The following is a 21,685-nucleotide window of genomic DNA, read 5'->3' as shown; positions in this document are numbered from 1 at the left end:
GGGAGACACGCAAAGCATACGCAAAGTGAAGGTGAAGGTGATGATGGTGGTAGTAGTAGTACTAAGGGAATTGCTAGACCCTTTTTTTTTCTCTTCTCTTTTTTTCTTCTTTTCTTTTGGCTTTATACCAAAAAAATCTTGTATATGCTATCTTTTCTTGTTTTTGTTTTCTGTATTTTTTTTCCTTTCCCTGTTTTCTGTTTCCTTGGTGTGGGGTTTTTTTGGTAGTGGTGGTGGTCTGGTCTTGCTTTCTGAAAGTTGAAGCGAAGCGAAACGAAGCGAGTTGGAAAAGGAATGAGAAGAAGAAGAAGAAGAGGAGGAGGAGGATGGAGATGGATTTGATCTTTTTTGTCGATTTTGAATAAGTCTTCTTCTTCTTTTTCTTTTTTTCTTTCTCCGAATGCATGCAGATGATTGAATGATGTAAGGGGAGGGTATATGTTATAGAAACTTAGAGGAAAGAGCCTGTATGTATGTATTAATGAGGATGAATGGAATGGTTGATGACTTAACAAAAAATAACAACCACCCTCAAGACTTGAATAGGGATTTCAAAGGTGATGAATTTGAATTTGAATTGGGAATTGAAAAAAAAAGATAGACACACTGATTGCGTTGTTACTCTTTGTCCCAAAGTTTGACATGAAAGAAGAAGAAGAAGTCAAAAAGTCTATACAATTCGAAATCCTCCAAGCACACACCAATTCCATGCCTACATACCTACTTATTGTAATACTCCAACCCAAAGCCCAAAACCTCGCACTGCACCTCCTCTCTAAACTCCGTCATACCACCCTTCTCCCCCACATCTAGTACCTTCAACATGGGCTTCTTGACATCAACCGGATCCCAAGTCCCTTGCACCTCAAGCATCGCTGTAGTATTTGTGAAATCCCTAGCTTTCAAGAAGGCGGGATCCGGATTGGGATCGCCCGTTCGCGCAAAAGCAGTCCAGGAATCGAGAACGAATTGGGAAAAGGGAATATCATAGTCGTCACGAAGGGGTCTGCCTTGTGGGACGACGGTGCCGAAGACGGTGGTCAGATCGCCCGAGTGGCATTTGTAGTCTGTGTTTTCAAAAATTTAGTAACTGGGGCATACTTTTTTGGAAACCTGAAACGTAGTTTTTTCCTCTCTCTCTCTCTCTCTCTCTCTTGAAGAGTATGGTAACTTACACGGTAGATTTGGGTTGCCAAAAGGGTAGTCTGGTGTGATGGGAGCTTCGCAAGCTGGGGGATTGGGACTCCACCCTTGAAGTTGAAAAGATCTGTTGAATTCGTAGGTGTAGACTTTGTCGAAAATGCGGTTTACAGTTCCGGTGTAGGCAGTGCTTTGCCCTAAACATCTCAGCTGGGCGTCTGTGGCTACCCTTGTGGTGAGGTTAAAAATAGCAAGCGTACTGTTGGTGATATCTGGAAGGGGAAAGGCGTTTGAGGTGGGAATGGTGGAGGCAGGGTAACCTTGAGAAGAGAGGACCACGGAGAGATCGGAGGAGGTTGGATAGGACGTAAATGTTGAGCCGTCGTCGTGCAGGATGCCCATCATGACAGGTTGTCTTGTTTTAGGTGCTGATGGGTTAAGAAGGAGGGGACCTGTTAGCAATTTGCCATCAATGACTGGGAAACTGAGTGACTGTTAGCTTGCTGTTGATTCGTACTCTCTCTCCACGGAATACTGTGACAAGAGAAGTGACTGACCCGGCAGCGTTATTTGCATTGATCAATGCCCATGGATCTACCTTGCGTAGGCACTGGACCATATCCTCACCCTGGAGTTGCCCGCAGCCCACTTCAGCAACGAGAGCCTGGGTACGTTTGGTTTCCTCTGCAATAGTCGAGTATTTTGAAAAAGATGTCGAGTAGCCCATGCCCTGAGGATTGCTCATCATGATTGAGCGAGCAAACTTGTCTTGTGCCAGTGGTGATGCCAGCAAGGCTCTTACCAGAGACGCTCCTGCACTCTGTCCGAAGACGGTAATCCTGTCTTTGTCACCGCCAAAATCAGCAATGTGAGCACGAACCCAATCCAAGGCAGTAATTACATCGCCGAGACCATAGTTTCCTGTCAGTGAAGAATTGCTTAGGGCAAGACCGCCGAGGGTGGACAGGCGATAGTCGACGGACACGACGACAACGTCTCCTCGAGATGCCAGGGCAGAGCCGTCATAAGTAGGATCACTTGCTGTTCCAGTGAGGAAACCGCCGCCATGCAGCCAGACCATGACGGCCTTGAGCTTTGGAGTTTTGTTTGCAGGATTGGGGAGATATGGGGTCCATATGTTGAGGAAGAGGCAGTCTTCGGCATAGACGTTTGGGTCTGGAGAGGCATACGAGACCTGCATACATATGGGAGCATAGTCGAGTGCCGTCGTGTTTGAACCGGGCGTAGGGGGTAAGTATGTCGAGTGGGCAAAGCGGGCTGGAAGAGCGCCATACTTGATGCCAAAGAAACGAAAAGACGGGGAGGAGTCATCCCGACGGCCTATGATGGTAGCATTGTTAGTTGTGACGGCGATGCGGGGTAGGGAGGTGGAGGTGGAGGTGGAGGCGGCAGTGGTTGAGCACAAAACAGGCAAGTGCTTGTCACATGGGTAGTGCTCCAACTGGCCACGAGTTGATATTGCTGTGCACTGTGAGGTTGAGTTGCCGTGGACCCAGAAGAGGCAGTCAGGACCGGCAAGTTTTGCATAACTGAGGTATTCAAGATAGGCTGGGTCTTGAGCATAGCTGCTGGGATTCCAGAGCGTGGTGTCGAGAGCGGCGCATTGGGAACGGGCGGCCGAATAGGTATAAGGGGTAGTTAGTAGGATGCCTGCGGCTCGTCTAGTGGAAGCGTGGCCATAGAGGTCATTGTGAGTAATAATGGACAAATCAGATGCAATTGACTGAGGGCTGGGCACGCCAGATGCGCGAGCAGAGAGGAGCAGATAGAAAGGCGAGAGGAGGCCCAAAAGCGCCGCCATGATGAACAGGGCAGGCGACTCTGTTGACATTGACAGGTCTATCATGTAGCATTTTATATATTAGCCCACGGTCTAGCATGTTGGGTGTGTCACGGCCAGTGTCTTCCGTCGGGCGAGGCGGGTGAATGGGAATTAAATTGGTCGTGGAAGGAAATTGAGTCGCGATATGGTATGGTTGCAGAGAGCGGAGAGAGGGAAGGAGCTCATTGGAAGGCGGGGGGCAGGGAAACGGGCAGGCGCGACCGGCAGGGCCGACGGACGGACAAACTGCGTCAGGGTCATTTGTGGACGCAAGGCGAGAGAGGGCGGGCTACGACGACGACGACGACGACAATGACCAGGCAGTCGTTGTTCGGGGGAGGGGGACGTGCTTGGGTCGCAAGGGCCCGTGGGCACAAAACAAAGCAAGCGAAGGTGCTGGGTGGGCGTGTGATATAAGTAGCATCAGTACATATGCTAGCTGCTACTGTGCTATGGCAGGCGGCCCAGCTGCTGCAGGCCGTTGGCAATGACGTTTGGGTGGCGGCGCAGTGTTTCAGCAGCGGGCACCCTGTGCGTGTTTACGATTCGCCGCCTCTCGCGTTGGCTGGCCGGGTGAACAGCGGCACCGCGCACATTTGTATGTAGTGACATGGAGACAATGCAGCGGCGCATGCATGCACGCGCACCGCCGTATGCAGCTGGTGGGCTGGCGCGCAGGGCAGAGGGCGGTGCGGGAAGCGAAAGAGAGGGCAAGAGGGCAAGAGAGCAAGAGGGCAGGAGAGACGGGCGCAGGGAGAGAGAGGCACAGGGAGAGAGGCCCAGGGCGGGCTCCGTCACAGCAGGCCAGCAGGCCAGCAGGCCAGCCAACCCAGCCAACCCAGCCAACGCTCGGACTGCAGGCGAACTCGATCTGCGCGCCAAAGCAGACACACCCCGGCCGTCCAGCCATGGCGGCGGCGCTGATTGGCTGCGGGGCCCTGTGCTGCCTGCTCCACGGAATCCGCTGCTGCCGTTTCTTCTCGTCACATCCACGCCCAAACGTCGTCCCCCCAGCGCTGCCGCATGTCCTGCTCGCTGCTCGCTGCTCGCTGCTCGTCCCATATCAGCCGTACCATCCACTCTTCGCTCTTGATGCCTGCATATCCTGTCCTCGATGCAACACCTCGCCCCAGAGCCGCCAGGGCCCCAAGCCTCCACTCTGCCCGCGTTGTGGCTCGGCGACGGCGGCGGCCGCCACGGCCACGCCAGCCACATGCTGATATCTTGAGACCGCGCTTCCTGCAACCCCTCGGTGACTAATGCCCTCTAGCCCTCCCTCCTGGCCTTGTCCTTGGGTACCGCGCACAGACCATGTGCGCTAAGCCCGTCTCGCTCGCCAGCGTCGGGGCCATTCATTCTCTCACGACATTCGCACGCTCGATTCTCCACTGCCATTCTGACTCCCATACCGCACCACGCCCCCGTTGCCCTCACCAGCCTGCCCTCCATCTGCTGTGCTAACGTCGCAACCCCACCCGCCATCCGCCTCGACGGCCACGAGTGCGCGCGCCCTCTCCTCTGGTGCCGCTGTCTCCTCTCGTCCTCGTCCTCGTCCTCGTCCTCCCCCCCCTCCCAGCCGACTGCTCCCTCCGACGCCGCCTCGAGCCTCGCATCCTCACCACCCTGCCTGGCCACCGGCGCACCCCATCACGTCTCGCAAAACGTCTCAATAGCCTCTCTTCATGATATCCGCGAGATATCGCCTTGCCACTGACGTCTCCGAGCCCGTGTTGTCGCCCTCTAGCTTGCCAGCTCGCGCTGCAACTGGACACGCAACCCTCTTCCCCTTGGCTGCATCCGCTCCATAAGCGCCTGGAATCCTGCTGTTCCCACTCGTATCCTTGGTGCTGCTCGCTCGTTGCGTCTCGAGTTGCCGTTGGTAGCTCTGCTCTCCCTGTCCGCGTCCTGGGCGTCATGCGATCCCCACAACACACATCTTGAGCACCCACTACACAAACACCACTCCTCAGTACCGACCCTGCCCTTGCCAGATTATGACAGACGTCTCGGCGGTTCAGGCGTATGCTGATCCTCAGCCGGCTCCCCTCGCCCTCTACGCTGCTGCTGCTGCTGCTGCTCCTCCACCACCACCCGCCTTTGCCCAAGCTTCTCCACCCCTAGACGGCGTCGTTGAAGAGGAAGAATCGTCGACAATCAAGTGCATCTGCGGCTACGCTGACGATGATGGCAATACGGTGCTGTGCGAGAAGTGCGACACGTGGCAGCACATTGTGTGCTACTACGAGTCTGCACAGCATGTACCTGACGTGCACGAATGCGCAGACTGCCTGCCGCGCCTGGTCGACGCAAAGAGCGCCTCGGAGAAGCAACGCATCCGGAGAGAGATGCACAACATTGGCGAGCGCAAAGGCCGGCCAAAGGCGTCTGCAAAGAACCCCAAGAAGCGCCCAAAGGACTCGCTCGTGCCAATGCAGGCCAATGCCTGGCCCACGCAAACCAACGGCGACCTACATTATCCCCCTGACCGCAAGAGCGGAAGCCCACGAGACCAGCCTCCACCAAACAAGCGGCCCAAGACCAACCATCGCTCCTCTGCATCCATGAGCCTTGTTAGTCAAGCGCCAGCTCTTGCGCCCACATCACGCAAGCGAGGCGCGTCTATCCTGCTCAACGGCCACAGCCCTGTCAAGTCACCGTCGAATCCCGATGGTCCCGTCGAGGATTACTCGTACGAGTTCATGCATCTGTACCGTCAGCCTGAGCCGCCTTCTGCGGAATCCAACTCTTACACGCGCATCGATGTTGCCAACGACATTGCCATGTGGCTTCAAGACCCAGAAGCGCTTGCAGAGGCAAGCGGAGGCAAGAAGCCACAAGACATTTTTTCACGCATTGACAGCACCATACAGGATCTCGAAACCAAAACTGCGCCAGAAATCGTGAAACAGACAGATGTCGACTCGGCTATACTAGCGCATGGCCTTCACCCTCAGTGGCACTTTATTACAGCCGAGACACCGGTCCCTGACGGAGGTTACGTAGGCGAGCTCAAGGGTCTCATCGGCCGCAAAACCGACTACTATTCAGACCCGTCAAATCGATGGGATCTCCTGCGACATCCCGAACCATTTGTCTTCTTCCCTCCTCACCTACCCATCTACATTGACACGCGGCGCGAAGGCAACATACTCCGATACGCCAGAAGGAGCTGTAACCCAAACATGTCCATGAAGATTCTAATTGACTCGAGCAACGACTACCACTTTAGCTTCCTGGCAACACGCGAAATCAGTCCTGGAGAAGAGCTCACCGTTGGCTGGGACATTGACTCGGAGGTACAAAAGCAACTGGCCAAAGTTGTCACCAACGGCGCCAAGGAGGGCTTCAGGAAGATCCAGCCTTGGGTCTCGTGTGTCCTCGCAAACTTTGGCGGCTGTGCTTGTGACATTTCCAACGGCAACGAGTGCCTTTTGGAGCGAGCCCGTCGCAACAATCCCGTCACAGAGTCAGCCAAGACCAAAGGCAAGAAGATGAAGAAATCTCAAACGTCCCCTACAAGCACCGGCCATGCAACCAACAGCCGTGCAGGCAGCGAATTGGCCAACCGCGACATTGTTGACGACGACCAAATGGACGCCCGCTCTACATCTGGCTCCCACAAATCAAGCAGTCGCGACATCACACCAGCAACCCATATTTCCCTGGATGGCGATCTCAAACTATCAGAGCGTGAGAAGAGGAAAATCCAGCACCAGGAGCTCTTGTTCCAGAAGCTCGATCACGATGAGCACAAGGGAAAGAGAAAACGCACCAGCGCTGGATCCAACCTCAATACACCGAACGTCCCATCTTCTGTAAGAAGTCTCCCTCCCCCTTCCCCCCAAATATTCTCTGTACCGGATCTTTCTAATTCCAAAAAAAACAGAGACGCTCCGGACACCCCGAGCCTTCGCCGTCAGCTCGTCATCGGGAACACAGCCACGGTGTCGCCCGCAAGACTTCAGGTAGTTCCATAAAGACAAACGGGCGTGCACCGGCCAGACCAAAGCCCGTCTATGTGGATGCGTCGACGCAGACGGCACAGGATGACGATGCAAAGCCACCGGCTTGCATCAAGCCGCGCCAGTTGAAGCCTCCAATGTCATTCAAGCGCAAGCTTTTACAGCAAGCTCAAGAGGACAAGCTGCAACGCGAACGAATGCGGTCGACATCTGTGAAGATGGAAGTCCGATCCCCAGCTCTGAAAGACGTGTCTTCAAACAAGCCTTCTCCACTGCCACCGTCGCCACCACTCGAGGAACCTTCTGCAATGGATACATCGACAGAGCCCGTACCTGACACGAGGCAGCACAAGGAACTCACCCCCGCCAAGGAGCCCTCGCCTCAGCCTACTGTAGATGTTGAGATGACAGATGCTGAAGTCGCTGCTCCCAAGTCTCCAGAACCAAAGACTGAGGAGCCATCTGACGTGCCTAGACCCCAGACTCCGCGCGAAACCTCTTGTCCACCTAATCAACCATCTGCCCCGCCGTGGTCGGCCTCACTACCAACCGAACCATCACCAAAATCCACAGCAGAATTCCCACCTCATTCTGCTGATATGGAAGTCGAAACTCCTGTGAAGCCGGATTCGACCAGCGCAGTTAACAACACCCCCACCACTTCTTCATCGAGCTCTGCACCCGTAACCGAAAATGCCGCTGCGCCGTCTCCAGCCGCATCAACGATTGCATCGCCCTTTTCCCCTGCTGTCAACAGTGCCATCAAGGCAACGCCAGCACGCAAAAAGCTCAGTCTAAGTGATTACACCAATCGCAACCGCAAGACCAAGTTGGCTCAGACACAGTCGACCGGTTCAAATGCCACGCCGCCACTGACTACATCGCAATCCACAAGCTCTCCAACGCTATCGACAGCCAGTCTTCCCAACACAAACTCTCCACCGCCCAAGGCCGTGGAACCTGTCCTGGCACCCGTAGCAGAGGAGCCGAAGCCTACCGAGGTATCCGTTGCACCTACTATTGCGGCTACTTCTACTTCGATATGAGCGACATGATTCACGATACCCCCGCTCTTGTTTTGCAACCAGTTTTTACGGGCCGCCGGGCGACTCGCGTGGTTTCTCCTCCTTTTTTTTTCCGGAGTGTAAAAATATGTAATGATTATAAGTCGAATGATTTTTCTTCCCACCCCTTTTTTTTTCTCTTATTTTCTCTGTTCTTTATCCAGACGACTTGAAGTGTTCGGTCTCGGGGTCTTATTTTTTTTTGTTGTTGTTGAACTCATTGATTTGATGTCATTGAAGGGGCGACAGGGGTGTAGTGAGCGGTGAGGTCTGACTCAAATATGATGTGTGTGTGTGTGTGTGCAAGGGATGGGAAAGAGACTTATATACTATTACAAAAAAGAACAAAAGGCAGGACAACTCTTTTTTCCTTCGCCGCGAAGCGAGAGCGAGCTCGAGTATTTATTTTCCATTATTGCAATGTGCAAATGAGAGGTTGATTGGCCTGGGTAGTGTGTTGTAAAGCAGATGATTGCTAGATCAGAGCGAAATAGCATTATTGACACAGTGGCTGACTGACTGACTAACAGTCCTGTCTTGTTGTTGCCCTTGAATATCCTCTCGACTGTCTTTGATGGATAGGAAACTTTGTGGGGAATAAGCACGCTTTGACCTGCTTTCTCTTATCTCTCTCTCATTAAGATACAATACATACAAATACAATACAACACATTTCAAGTCACTCTGACAAGGAGTGCAATAAATCAGAGAGAGAGAGAGAGAGAGAGAGATGCAAATATTTGAATGAAGATATCTAAGTAGTAAATGCATACTTCCCTCCCCTTTCCCAACACCACATTCCTCATTATACATCCAGGAAACCCACACTTCTAACCCGTCCATCCCCTCTGCTGCAGCAGCAGCAGCAGCAAAAAAAAGAACCGCCGAATAAAGATTACACAATCGAAGAAAAAAAGAAGAATTGGGTTATTACATCCACATTTCCAATCCACATCCACGCATCCCACACCCGCAAAAAACCATATTTAACAAAAGAAGAAGAAGAAGAAGAGAGAAAAAACGCCACCCCCCCTCTTCCTTCAAATCCCCAACTTCACCCCTCCCGCTTACTTCCTCAACCGTCTATCAAACACAGCATCAAAATACCCCGGCACCTTATCCTTCTCTCCTCCTTCTTCTCCAGCACAATCAACCCTCGGACTCGGAACCCCTAGCTCACTCTTCTGTACCCCTCCTTCTCCTTCTCCTTCTCCTTCTTGTTGAACGGGTGTAATGGTATCTGCGTTACCCGCTACTCCTGCTCCTGCTCCTCCTCCTTCACTACCGCTACCGCTACCGACGCCTACGCCTACGCCGCCGAGGACATCAGAATCGCCCAAAGTACTCAATTCATGTCTGACCTGCACTTGCACTTGCTGTTGTTGTTGCTGTTGCTGAGCAGCATAATACTCAACAGGTAGATATGCAGGATGTTGCACCATGGGGCTCGGGATGTCGTATTTGCCTTGTGTAGCCTGTGAGGGTAGGAAGGATGGGTGGATGTGCGAACGTGATGGTGGTGGTGTTGGGATGGGACTTGGTGAGGAAGTCTGGGGGCGCGTAGGAGGGGGGTGAGGGAAGTATAGGGGGATTTGAGATAAGGAAGGGGGGTAGGCTGGGTGGGTGGGATAGGGGTGGTGGTATGGGGTTGGTGGATTGTCTGGGGGTACGGAGGGGATGTGGGGGTGCATGTAGTATTGTTGTTGTTGTTGTTGTTGTTGGTGGAGGAGGTGGTGGTGGTGGCGGTGCAGGGCGTTGTTGCTGTTGGTACTGTTGTCGGGTCCTGAACTGCTAGTTCCGAGTTCGGCTCGAGAGTCCAACATGCGTGTTTCGTCGCTTGGAGATGTGGGTGGACGGGGAGATAGACCGGCTTTGCGTTTTATTTCTTCTTTTAGGGATTTGGTGCGGCCCCAGAAGAAGAAGAGGAGGGCGGCGAGGATGGTGATGCTGGCGCTGGTGACGGACATGGCGATTATGGCGCGGGTGGAGAGACGGCTTTTAGTGTTGGTTGTGTTCTCTGTGATAGGACTGGATGCCGGAGTGCCACTCGGTTGCTTGCTCGGTGAATTTCTTGATAAGGGTGTTTCTTCGGCTGGAAAGGGATCGCCTGGGTTGAGCATGTATTTGCTGCCCAGTGCCAGCTGATGCTGCTCCTGCACACTAGCCGTGGCGTTGGGATTAATAGCGCCCACCATGCCATAGTTTATACAACTACCAGGGGCAGAGCAGTAGAAGAAGATGGGATCGGTATCATTAATAACAATACGGTATATGGGTGGTGAGGACAAGACCGTGTCGACAGGATGGAAGTTAGAAAAGAACCCTGTTTTGGACGCTCCTGTCATCTCATATGGTATGCATGGGAAACCGTATTCGGCGCGAACAACGCTGTGGTTGAGCGGGTAAAAGGCAAATTCCACAGTCTACATAAACGGTTAGGATAGAGGTCGGTATCGAGAGTAACAAGCCAGTTTACATCACCGACGTTGGCCACTGTTGCCTCAGGTCTGAACTTGTGATCTGCTAAACCAACTTGAATCGTATGCGTCTGTGTTGTTGCTGTGATCGTCGAGCTCGGTTGGTCTGGTGTTGTCGCTGATGCTGTTACGACTTGAACGTCGAGCTGAACACTGTCGTGTGCCAAACATATTGTAGGAAGTTGGATAGAAACAAGAAGAAAGTGAAGATACGCAACCGCCCAGCACCGTGACCCACGCATTTTCACAAGTATTATTGTAATTGTAAACCCTTTTGAAATGAGTGGCCTGCACGTCTGTCATCAAAAGTGTAGTGAGATCAAAGGAAGACTTTGATTCTGAGAAGGAAAAAAAAAGTCTAGATGAAGGGGCATAGTCAGTACTGTAGTCTATTACCTTACCATGGCAGTAGTAATGTAAACAAGGACGCATATACGAAGCACGCAGCTCAACATGTCAAAGAATGCTCATGGGTAGCCACGGCTAGGGCGTTCGAGACGAGCCTCCATGTACCATGTATCCGCACTATCCGATTTTCGGCACAGTTACAACAAAGAGAATGACCCGAATTGGAGACTCGATGGCCTCAAGCGCGCGCCACGGCGCTAACAAAGACGGTGATACAAAGAGCCTCGGTTTTGCACGACCGCTAGGGGAACATCTGCAAGCATCATAACTCGAATACCTGGACATGTTTGAAGAGGGACGGGGGTTGGATTTCAGCCTCAACCCCGCCGCATTTTCAGAACCAGGACTGACAGGGATGCAAGGGCAAGGCCAGCCAATGGGCACAAATGTTCGAACGCGACATCTTGTAAGTAAATTGCCAGGATTCTCATATGGATAGAATGCAGTTCGACGTCCATGTAATGATTCTGCACAACGCGACAATGTGTGTACATGCGAGTAACCGGTACTGGGTTTGAAATCTTAGGTTTTTTTTTGATTATTGATATACTATACAACAAGATAGAAAATGAGAGGAGTGGTCCGACAAAGCATATCATATCTAGTAACATAGTGCTATGCGACCTGGTATATTCCGTGCAATTGCTCGGGTGGATTCCATAACGTACCAGCAAGATGCCATGACAGTGACTTCTGTTGACATGATAGTCTGGCTGCTCTTTTCAGTCGGACAAAAAAGACTGAAGCCGGTAATGTCCACGATGACAAAGCACCCCATATTATTGTGCCATGCGCTTGGGACCGACTCAAGCGCATGTGCAGCGATCAAAGATCTCAACGACCAGGGTCCCCAAACCCAAATGGATCATTGCTAGCGGAGCTGTTAGACCCAGACCCATAACCTGACGGAGGCACAGACAGTTGCTTCCCGCCGAAGCCGGTTGGTTCTGGCAATGGATTCCAGATAGAAAAGCCATCTCGAGGCTGACTCTCGCCGACTGGTTTACCACGAGCATAGTCGACAAGGCTGCCGTTGATTCCAGTGAGTGCCCAAGCAAAGACGGCAACGTCACGAATGCTCTTCATGAAGCTATTTTGAAAGTCCATCGAGGGTCCCGCATGTGCCATGGCCGGGTGTCGCGCACCTAGAGGGTACTGAGGCATCTGCGGCAGTGCAGGATGGAACACGGGTTGTGTTGCCCAGGGAGCCGCAAAGATACCATTGTACTGGTGGGCTGGCTGTGCAACAGGCATAGCACCTGGCAACATTGGGCGCGCACGACGCAGGCACACGACAAGTCCGTCCGAGGTGCATGATATAACAGCTTCGAGTTCGATGGGTTCATCACGGGGCTCAGAACGAGACGAGCTCGCAGACGAGATGGAAGAGCGGGGCGCAGAGCCGCCAAGCATTGCCTGATGGGTGGCTGAGCCAGCTGAACGATAGCTGGGATCTTCCCTTGAGTTTGAGCGTGAGGCTGACGCCTCTGCGCTCCCGTTGGTGCTGTTGTTTGCAACAGAGGGTTGTCTAGAACTAGCATCACCTGATGTGCCAAGCCCCACACCACCCTCAGACTCTTCGTCTGAGCTAGTCACATCGGTCATGATATCGTCCTCACTTTCGGATGAGCTAGCCTCTGGTGGGTCGTCCTGACGGGGGTCTCGGAAGAAGAAGCGCATGTAGGCAATCGAGTCATTACCTTTGGCCGACTCGAGACAGCGGACGGCATCCTCGAGACAGTTTGGAGCTATGCAGTAGTAGAAGCTGCGTCCCTTCATAGCCTCGCTCGAAATGCCAATGATCTGCTCTATGCCGCTTGTTGCGTACATGACAGTCAGGGTGCGGGTGAATCTGTTGAGAAACAGGGCAGCTCGGGGCTCATGGGTCTGATCCTCGTGGCCAAGGTCAAACTTGGTTGATAAGTGAGACAGCATATGATAGCGAGGGTCTTTTGGGGAGGAAGCGAATAACTTGCGGACTATGGGCGCCTCAACTGCACGCTCTGATTGGTGCGGGTCAGCATGCATGGAGCGACAAATGGAGTTAGCAGCTTACTCTGACTCTGCATGCCCTGCCGGTAGACGCTGGTGCAGCATACGAGCACATCGTGGACGACGGAGAAGCAGCATTCGCAGCCGACCCACTCGCCCTGGCGATTCTTCAGGCGACAGTACGACAAGACGGCAGCCTTGTCGAGCCTCACGCCGCGGCTGTGCTGTGCTTTGGCGAGGGGCAGTTCGTCTGGATGGAAAAACTGCCACACGGACCTGTTGACGACCTCGTCGGGAGTGTGGCCGAGGATGTCGACAATGGAATCAGACGAGTACAGGATGTGGGCATCGTCGGAGAGGTCTGTCGAGGCTGAGTGTGGGTTCCGGAGAGACGAGATGGAAGGGACATACCATGGATGGTGATGAAGGTGGTGTCCATTGCGGCAGGCAAACAAGAAAGGGTGGACTAGAACAGCAGCTGTGTTTGGACCGTGTTTGGACCACTCACTCACTCACTCTTGCCCCAAAGAGACAGAATCTAATAATTCGCTCTAGGAGAGGGGACGGTGTCGGACTTGCAGGCGGCGAGGGAGTGCGGGCAGGTCAAATAGTCAGGGTCCAGGTGGGACGAGAGCACGTTGGCCGGACCGTTGCGCACGGATGCGAATGGCGACGAGGGAGCGCAGCGCAGTGAAACGGGTGCGACACGAGACGAGCGCGCTGTGGGAGTGAATGGGACAAGAGGCCGAGTAGGATGCGATTCAGTTGCAATGATGTAATGCGCGATGGCGGTGTATCCACAGCCCCTCACCCACGTTGGGGCAGGAATGGAGCAACTGGGTACGGATATATGAGGCAGTCCAGGGATAGGGCGCGCCGCAACAAGCTAGAGGCCAGGAGCATATGCAGAATGCAGCGTGTGCAAATGAGCAGAAAGCTACGAGAGGGCCGAAAGTGACGCGCACCACACCCCTGTGAGGCCGGAAAAAGGCGGTTGGTTGACGTTGGGCCTGGCTCGCTTGTGGGGTTGGGGTCACAGGGAGGAGTTCCGGATGGTGGGAACGACGCCTAAACAATGCGAGCGAGCAGAGCGAACGGCTGCAGCTGTGCCGGGGGCCAGGACAGGGAGGTGAGCAGGGTGAAGGCGGGATGGGGAGAAGAGGTAGGAGCAGTTGGGTAGTGGGGACAAGGCGATACGAGGTCAGATTTGAAGATTGCCGTCGATTATAGTAGTGCGTAGTACATGGTACGTAGTGCGGACAACCATGTACGTAGGTCAGTGGCAGTGGCAGTGGCAGGCGCAGGGCCAGAAAAAAAGGAATGGCAAAAGGAACCAAGAGCTGCGAGGGCTGATCAGGACGGGCTCGGTAGGTGGAGGTGGCGCCACGGGAGCGAGACGAGACTTTGGGGCCATGAGGCATCGGCTAGCGTACCATTGCGAGCAGCGGGGGGAGGAGGGGGGGGAGGAAAGGGAGTCAAGCAGCAGCACAGAGCAAGAGTGTCACCTGTCAGGACCAGGCCGGTGTTTGAGAGAGTTCGGGGCCTGGCAAGGGGCATCTGTGACAGCGGTGACATGTGCTAGGCGGGGGATATGTATTCCTCAAATGGCCTTGGGGCTTGTTAGCGGTAGTGTGTATGTACTGTAGTGGTAGCAATGTAGCAGGACGTGTGTGCATGTACTCTAGCCAAGGAGCCCTGCCCATCACCACATGGACGCTGCAGCCCGTCCGCTAGCCACCTCCGCCCCCCAGCGCCTCGCCGTCATCTTTCCGGTCTCTGCAGCAGCACTGCACAGTCACGCCTACGCCTACATCCACTCGTACGCACGTACGGGAATACATACATGGGCTTGCCATCAGAGCCTGCCCCCTAGCCTATCCGCCTTTGTGCGCAGCCAGTGGTACCACCACCTGGTTACCTCGTTGTTTCGACCGCTCAACTGTATTTCGTCATCGACGATCGTCCTGCCTACGCCACAAGCCACATTCAAGCCACCCCTGCTCACAACCACGCCTCCTCATTGGTAGCTGCGCTTGTAGGCGCGTAAACCATCTTCCTTCACCTCTTCTCCGTTTGCGACACCCGCCCGCTTTGGCAAGACTCCCAGAGGAAAAAATAACTTCCCACATCCCCGGCTCACGCCCCCTCCGCCTCATTTCTGCCTTCAAGGTCCGATTCTTATCAAGCCGGTGCAGGGCCAGACCCCCTGCGACCCGCCCACCGGAGCCCTGCTCTGCACATCGCCCCCTCGCCCTGAGCTTTTTTTTTTGACCATCTCCGCCAGACGCATGCCAAGATGGAAGCCAGCTGGGAATTGCCTACTCTGAGGGGCACCATCCGACTAGGCGTAACCCACCCAACTCAGCTGGGCAGTAGCCACTACTAACTCTCCCCCAGGGCCAAACAAAGTCTAAGCTTAGCTCCAGTAAGGTCAAATCAGGCCTCGCTACATGCATCGCTGACCACTTTGGTACTAGCCCAATTCTACGACGTCGACTTCTATCCTTACACTGCACCCGGTCTGGATCCCGTTTTCGCTGTCTGTGGCGGCCCGTTTGTACGTCTCACTTTGTGCCTGGTCCTGCATGCCCACCGCTCATCCATCCATCCATCTAGACTATTGTCTGTCGATGCGTTCTCGACAAGAATGGCACCATCGAGATCTTGCGCTGGTTTGAAGATGAGGAAACCACTGCAGAAAATGGTTCAACGAATCCCAAGGTTGGTCGCCGCGCCCATGGCTTGCTATTGCTAATGCAGCCCTTTCTTTGTTCAGCAAATCAGGTACAACAGCGTCGTGTGGTCTCAGGCTACCAATGGAGACCCACTCGTGTGCGTAGCCTGCGACTCCCGTATCAAGATTCTCAATGTCCGAACTGGTGAACTCTCGGCGGCACGTTCTGCGGCACCCATCCTACACCACCCGCTGACGTATGTCACAGACGCTGATAGGCCATGGCGATGTAAGCATATCTGCTGCAAGTCATATACACATCTGACGCCAAGCAGTCCGTCAACGACCTTGCCATATCCCCGGTCGATCCCACCATCATCGCATCAGTCAGCATTGACCACAGCCTCCGCTTGTGGAGCCTGCACCCTTCGCATGAGAAGCAACCGCTTGGGGCCGTATGCTACGGCCAAGGCCACAAAGATCAGATCTTGACCCTAGTGTGTAGCTTGCCAGTGTGGCCAATGAAATCAACTGACATTGGCAGTCATATCACCCCAAAGGAAAATACATCCTCACTGCGGGTATGGATACCAAGATCAATCTAGTAAGCACCTCGTAAGAAGGGACGCTGAAAAGCTTTCTTCTAACAAACACGTGCAGTGGGCTGTCCCGGATGATCTCAAAGAGCATACCGGAACCGATAAGCCGGTAATGGTGCATTACCCGCATTTTTCCACCACTGAAATCCATACCGATTTTATAGACTGGTACATAAGTATCCTTATTCCGGCTTATCGGGTTGCATGAACTGATCTTTACTAGCATCCAATGGTACAATGATCTGGTTTTTAGCCATGCATGCCGAGAAGGCAAAATCATCCTCTGGAGTATCGACCACTTCAGCTCAGACCGTACCGTTACGCCTGCTGCACCTATTCCGACATCAAGCGCAGTCAACAGTCGCACACCAGTCACGATATCAGCTAATCAGACATCAAACACACGGTCAGCATGGGGTGGTCGCTTCCAGCGGCTGCTCCAATTTGATTTGCCATATACTAATCAATTCTACATTCGCTTCTCCCTTTTCCACGAACTCGGCCACCATCCCATCCTGGTTGCGGGCAATGAAAAGAGCAAGACATTTTTCTGGGACCTTCAACGCCTTGAAAACTCTGGAACAGGAGAATCAAATACAGGAGACGATAAGTTCTATGCCGGAAAAGAAGTACCGCTGGGTCTTCCCCGACATGTTCGAGAGGGCAGCTCGGCCTCGACCGCCTCCTCAGCCATTAGCGCCGGCTCCGGGAACACTAAAATGAAGCAAAAGAAAGTAAAGGAGGTTGTTCGTGATAGAGGCATATCCGATCCCTTCCGCTCCATCAAAGCACACAAGATTGTGGAGACACCAAAGTACAAAGCTTTCGCTTTTCGCCATTTTTCATGGAGCCGTGACGGCCAGTGGTGTGTTGCTGTAGGCGATTGTGGCACAATCAATGTCTTCAGCCGTTGGGAAAAAGGCGTGCCACCAATGAACCCTGACCAGGAGATACCAGCACCAGATGAACCAAACATTAGTCAGTGATATGTCCCTAGCAGATGGCTTGATTCGAAGAACGCAGCATCACTCCAATGACATGTCATGTCAGAAAATGGAGAGGAGCTGCCAACTAACATGAAGTATGCATAGACAAGAAGAAAATCACTGACACTCTTCACGCCATGTCCGAGGCACACGCGTTACGTAGGCAGATGGCAGCCGACCAGGGTGAACCTTTTGAGGAAGACTTGAAGACTCTCTTGGGTGAATATATAGATGGACTGCCAGAGCACGAAAAGGAGTTTGCCCAATCACTTGATAAAGAATAGTGTTGAACATGGTGGCTTGGTTGATACTTCGATGATAGCTAGTCCCATAGAGGTGTCGCATAATGGCTTCAGTTGTGTCCTACTCTTCACTCTCATATAATCTACATGGCAGAAAAAGAAGACGAAAATAGATCCAAAGAGTACAGGTTCCAACTAATTCTCTTGTTCGCTCAGGCAGTGTATAGAAGAGCCATCCCGTCTTGCACTATCTAGCTGACCGCTCGTACGCAAAGTCTCTTAAGCAGAGTAATAACACGCAACCAACTTCGAAACGTAGGCGATGCGGCGGTACTTCAACAGGATTCAGGTTATGCAATACATCCCTTATATAGCCGATGTCCCATTTGGTGGGTCATTCAAAAGAGACATCTATAGCTATCCATCTTCCTCCATCACCACAGCGGTATATCTTGATAGATATCTTCTTTCTCTCTCTCTCTCTCTCTCTCCACAAGCACCTATACTAAGTGCATACATCCCACCTTCTTATATAAACCGCCTCATTCTCGTCAAAACAGCGTCCAAGACTTCAACAACAACAAAAAAAAGAGCTGCCATCGCTCAATACGCGAATATGGCGTCCACACACACACACACACACACACACACACACACAACCGCAAATAGCGCGAGCGAATCCTCGCGGAGTGGTCATGTATCCAATCAAACTGTGTCCGTGGTAACCTTGTTCTCCTCCCTTTCTCTCTCTCTTTTTCTTTATTTCCCCGAATACACGGTATAACATTCCTTTGCGTAATTCTTGTGTCCCAGAACACGTAGCTTCTCGTCCCAGTCCCGCACTAAAGACTGTTTGTTGTGGATGTGTAATATATCCGTGTAGCCAATCTCAAGTTTCCTTGGTATTGTTCGCAGCTTTATTGTGTTGCTGTATAGAAGGAGTGGGAGAGAGACATATCCGCCATGTAGAGGAATTGGTGCAGTGTAGGCTTGCTTTTTTTTCTTTTCTTCTTCGTGCCGCAGGAAAGGGGGGGGGGGTTGGTATAGGAAAAGTTATGTAGCGGGTTCCTCGTAATCTCATGTCTCAAATCACGTAACTGTCCTTTCCAACCGGCTTCCGTCGTCGTGTTCTCAGGTCGCGGGACGTCGATATATGCGTTCTTTCAGTTCGGCTTGCAGATTTATAATCGAAGTGTGTTCGCTTTACATGTCTCTGTATAAAAGGAGTCTTAAAGCCGGTCTCCTTGAACCGGTCCAAGCCTACTTCTGCCGTCGTACATCCAACTTGCCATCCACCCGGCCAGATTAAAATTCCAGAACCACTGCAAAGCTGTTTTCTTCTCTCTATTCCCTTGCTGTGTCTTCTTGTAAAAGGTTCATGTAGCGTTCTCCTCTTAGTCTCGTATCCCAAATCTCGTTATTGCCCTTCACAGCTCGCCTCCCCTCGCTGGGTTTTTGAGTTTGCGATCTACCAATGTGTCCAATTTCTTTTTTGCGAAGAGCCCATATACGCCCTGTGTTCAGAGGATACTCTTTTGCTTGTGTCTTTGTACAAAACACGAGGTGGCGGTCCCCTCGTAATCTCATGCTCAAAATCACGTAAACCCTCCCCCCCTTCGCAGCTTGCCTCCGCCACTAGATTTTCGAGTTTGCGACGATCCACCAATATACACGCTCTTTAAACTCAGCTTGTCCACCTATAATCAAATCATATTCGCCTGTTGTGTCTCCGTATAAGAAGCCCTGCGGCCAGTCCTCTGAGTACATCTTTCGGATTGAATGTCGTTGTGGTATATTCAGTTCGGCTATACAAGCGATGTATGCGATCTGTGCCTGATTCGCACACACACACAAATACCCGGGTCGTCTCATGTTTCCTGGTTGTATGTCTGTGAAAAAAGCCATGTAGCCAGTCTCTCTCCCACTCCTATCGTGTTCGTCGGTATCGAGGTATATACGGTTTGGCGATCCCATTCGCTATGGGCATCTTCGCGGGGAATGAGGGATTTGCGTTTTTCCTGATCCCTTGCCATCGCTGTACAAGATCATTGTAGCCAGTCTCCTAGCACATTGTCTGGTTCGGTTGTTGTAGTAGTGTAGTCTAGTTTGCCTTGGTCTTGGATTTGCCGTGGGATATAGTGTTCGAAAATCCACTCACCAAGGTGATCTCTTTGGGGAAAGGCGGATATGTGTTTTTCTGTGGCACTCTATAAAACCCATACGGTGATTGTCGTGCATCGTTCTCGGCCTTGTATTTGTGGCTGTGTATACGGTTTGGCGATCCATCTTTATATAATTGCTCGAGCGAACCACGCTTAATGAGATTTCCTGCCCGAACCACAGATCTGTATTCCTCTTGTTCCCATGCTGTGTCTGTTCAGAAAGAGCTTCGTATTCGGGTCATGCTATACTGTCCTACACAGCCAACTTCCGTCCCAATAGAGTTTATACACGAGATCTCTGTATTCGTTCTCTCCTGCACAACGCACACTTCTGTAAGTGGGATTGTTCCTCGCTGTTTTGTGGACAATTTTGTGATATCCGACATCCACTTATCTATGATAAAGAAGTTATGTGATCTATAAGGACGTCTTTTGGATCGATTATGGTGTTGCTAGCTGTGTCCAAAATCGTCTTCGTTACATGGAGTATTTCTCATTACCAGCGGTACAGGCTGGCGCGGAAATAGGCGTTGCTGGCTATAATGGATCAATCAGGGCAAGGTTTAGATGCTGGAACATCACAAACCGTGACGGATGTATGACTGGTGGACTGGGATGGATACTGATGCGATGTCATATTTGGTCATCAGGACCTGGTGCGTTTAACTGAACAAGTAAGGGGGTTGTTGTCTTCGTAGTCAGAGTTGGATGTATAGTTGTTCTAGTGGCCTTGTTAGGTGGTGGAGACATGTCTGTTTGAACATGATGTAGCCGGGTATATGGTATATTGGCTGTGTACTCTTCTTCGGAGGAATCCTACGTTTCGTATCGCGCACGAGACATGTGAAGTTTTAGCGCGGCAACACCAGAACTGGGTAGTAGGTGAGGTATATCAAAGTATGTAATGTCTAGGCTGATGCGAGTTTTGCGATCAAGCTTCCGGTTCTTGTGCACTGGCGGAGATTGATGTTGTGCCGATCTTCGGCATGATATACCATTTGCTATGACAAGTCTTATTGCTGAGTTGGTAGATCTTGTGTCTCAAAGCCATTTCGAATGTATGAGCACTATCAGGGACCTGGCGTGGGAACATCAGATGCGTCGGAGTGTCTGACTACGCTTGATATGTCCACAAGCTGCTGGTCATTGGCAACCTTGAGGTCTGTCACGTTTATACACCATATTTTTGCTGCCTTTGCCAATCCTCCAACGAGACCCCTTATCCAGTATTCCTTGCTGTCTACATATCAGTGCAGCTTCCGGAGTATGATTGCACCATTCAACGCGGACTCTGGAGTGTTTATGTTTTCGTCAGTGTCCTCTTGGATATCGTCGTCGGCATCGCTGTCTTCGCCATCTCTTCTCTCACTATCTTATATGTCATTATCGCAATCGTACTCGCTTTATCTATTTTCGCCTTCTTGGGTAGGAGAAGTTTGAAAGAGATATATGGCGCCTTGCGATTGATCGAGTAGAAACGTTGAGGTGAGCTATGTGACAATCTGGAATGTTGTAAAGAGATAGTTGGCCGCTGGTCGTCTTCTTGCCGCTGAGGCTCGACGTTGGGATTGTAATTGATGTTGATTTCACCCAGAGCCTCTTGGGTTTTGGTTCAATAGCTTTCGGAAAAGAAGACTTCCTTTATACGACAAGTTCCAGGCCATCCGCTTATAATCACCGTAGAGAAAGACATATCGCAGTTCTACGGTGAAATGCGGGTATCTGTCTGGCTCGTGCCAGCCCTTCTTTACATAGGCCTCTGTGCCTATGGCCTTCGGAGGGAAGTGTACACGGTATTTTGTTGCTTTGATACTCGAGAGTACTCGCCCATGTCATGTTGTGTGTTAGATATATATGGGTAGGGTCTTCGGCTCGACAACAGCAGGACGGGAAATCTCTGAGATTGTATCCGTCATATAATGTAGATGTAGGAAAATTGTTGGAGATGCTTATACTGCTTTCGCTGGAAGCATGTGAGCTAGGAGAACTCAAGTGGAGCTTGAGCTTGATGTTGCCTCGGCTTAAATGTACGTTGACGCGAACACTTCTCCATTTCAATTTCTTGGAGGCGTGCGAATGAGCCTTTGCTTCATGGTGGTTGTCGATATTTGCGTGAGCTCCAATGTTGGCGTCCAT

The 21,685-nt window shown here is 52.0% G+C and overlaps 7 protein-coding genes across 7 annotated transcripts; 2 read left to right on the top strand and 5 right to left on the bottom strand.

Moving 5' to 3' along the window:
- Nucleotides 1–720: 720 nt before the first annotated feature.
- On the bottom strand, nucleotides 721–2,962 carry COCMIDRAFT_2516 (uncharacterized protein; the record flags this gene model as incomplete). The annotated part of the gene is made up of 4 exons (XM_007686613.1): nucleotides 721–1,067; nucleotides 1,176–1,337; nucleotides 1,401–1,624; nucleotides 1,698–2,962. The coding sequence occupies 4 exons, from the start codon at nucleotides 2,960–2,962 to the stop codon at nucleotides 721–723; spliced, it is 1,998 nt and encodes a 665-aa protein (XP_007684803.1).
- Nucleotides 2,963–3,433: 471 nt separating this feature from the next.
- Nucleotides 3,434–4,198, bottom strand: COCMIDRAFT_23625 (uncharacterized protein; the record flags this gene model as incomplete). The annotated part of the gene is made up of 1 exon (XM_007686630.1): nucleotides 3,434–4,198. One exon carries the CDS (start codon nucleotides 4,196–4,198, stop codon nucleotides 3,434–3,436), a length of 765 nt encoding a protein of 254 aa, XP_007684820.1.
- Nucleotides 4,199–4,977: 779 nt separating this feature from the next.
- On the top strand, nucleotides 4,978–7,991 carry COCMIDRAFT_23624 (uncharacterized protein; the record flags this gene model as incomplete). Its single annotated transcript, XM_007686629.1, has 2 exons — nucleotides 4,978–6,798; nucleotides 6,870–7,991. 2 exons carry the CDS (start codon nucleotides 4,978–4,980, stop codon nucleotides 7,989–7,991), a joined length of 2,943 nt encoding a protein of 980 aa, XP_007684819.1.
- Nucleotides 7,992–9,892: 1,901 nt separating this feature from the next.
- Nucleotides 9,893–10,728, bottom strand: COCMIDRAFT_51479 (uncharacterized protein; the record flags this gene model as incomplete). The annotated part of the gene is made up of 2 exons (XM_007686685.1): nucleotides 9,893–10,432; nucleotides 10,486–10,728. Coding segments are annotated over 2 exons (783 nt in total), but the record flags the coding sequence as incomplete, so codon positions are not given.
- Nucleotides 10,729–11,728: 1,000 nt separating this feature from the next.
- On the bottom strand, nucleotides 11,729–13,325 carry COCMIDRAFT_86901 (uncharacterized protein; the record flags this gene model as incomplete). Its single annotated transcript, XM_007686684.1, has 3 exons — nucleotides 11,729–12,897; nucleotides 12,951–13,247; nucleotides 13,298–13,325. The coding sequence occupies 3 exons, from the start codon at nucleotides 13,323–13,325 to the stop codon at nucleotides 11,729–11,731; spliced, it is 1,494 nt and encodes a 497-aa protein (XP_007684874.1).
- A 1,857-nt stretch (nucleotides 13,326–15,182) lies between these two features.
- Nucleotides 15,183–17,145, top strand: COCMIDRAFT_2512 (uncharacterized protein; the record flags this gene model as incomplete). Its single annotated transcript, XM_007686612.1, has 9 exons — nucleotides 15,183–15,233; nucleotides 15,284–15,311; nucleotides 15,364–15,443; nucleotides 15,503–15,607; nucleotides 15,829–15,849; nucleotides 15,896–16,057; nucleotides 16,105–16,164; nucleotides 16,221–16,327; nucleotides 16,383–17,145. The coding sequence occupies 9 exons, from the start codon at nucleotides 15,183–15,185 to the stop codon at nucleotides 17,143–17,145; spliced, it is 1,377 nt and encodes a 458-aa protein (XP_007684802.1).
- Nucleotides 17,146–20,619: 3,474 nt separating this feature from the next.
- COCMIDRAFT_2511 (uncharacterized protein) lies at nucleotides 20,620–21,685 on the bottom strand (the record flags this gene model as incomplete). The annotated part of the gene is made up of 3 exons (XM_007686611.1): nucleotides 20,620–20,785; nucleotides 20,840–20,917; nucleotides 21,438–21,685. 3 exons carry the CDS (start codon nucleotides 21,683–21,685, stop codon nucleotides 20,620–20,622), a joined length of 492 nt encoding a protein of 163 aa, XP_007684801.1.

Source organism: Bipolaris oryzae (assembly GCF_000523455.1).
Source record: "Bipolaris oryzae ATCC 44560 unplaced genomic scaffold scaffold_21, whole genome shotgun sequence".
Lineage (NCBI taxonomy): Eukaryota > Fungi > Ascomycota > Dothideomycetes > Pleosporales > Pleosporaceae > Bipolaris > Bipolaris oryzae.
The sequence above is the reverse complement of the archived record's forward strand: the minus strand, read 5'-3'. Positions and strand labels throughout refer to the sequence as shown.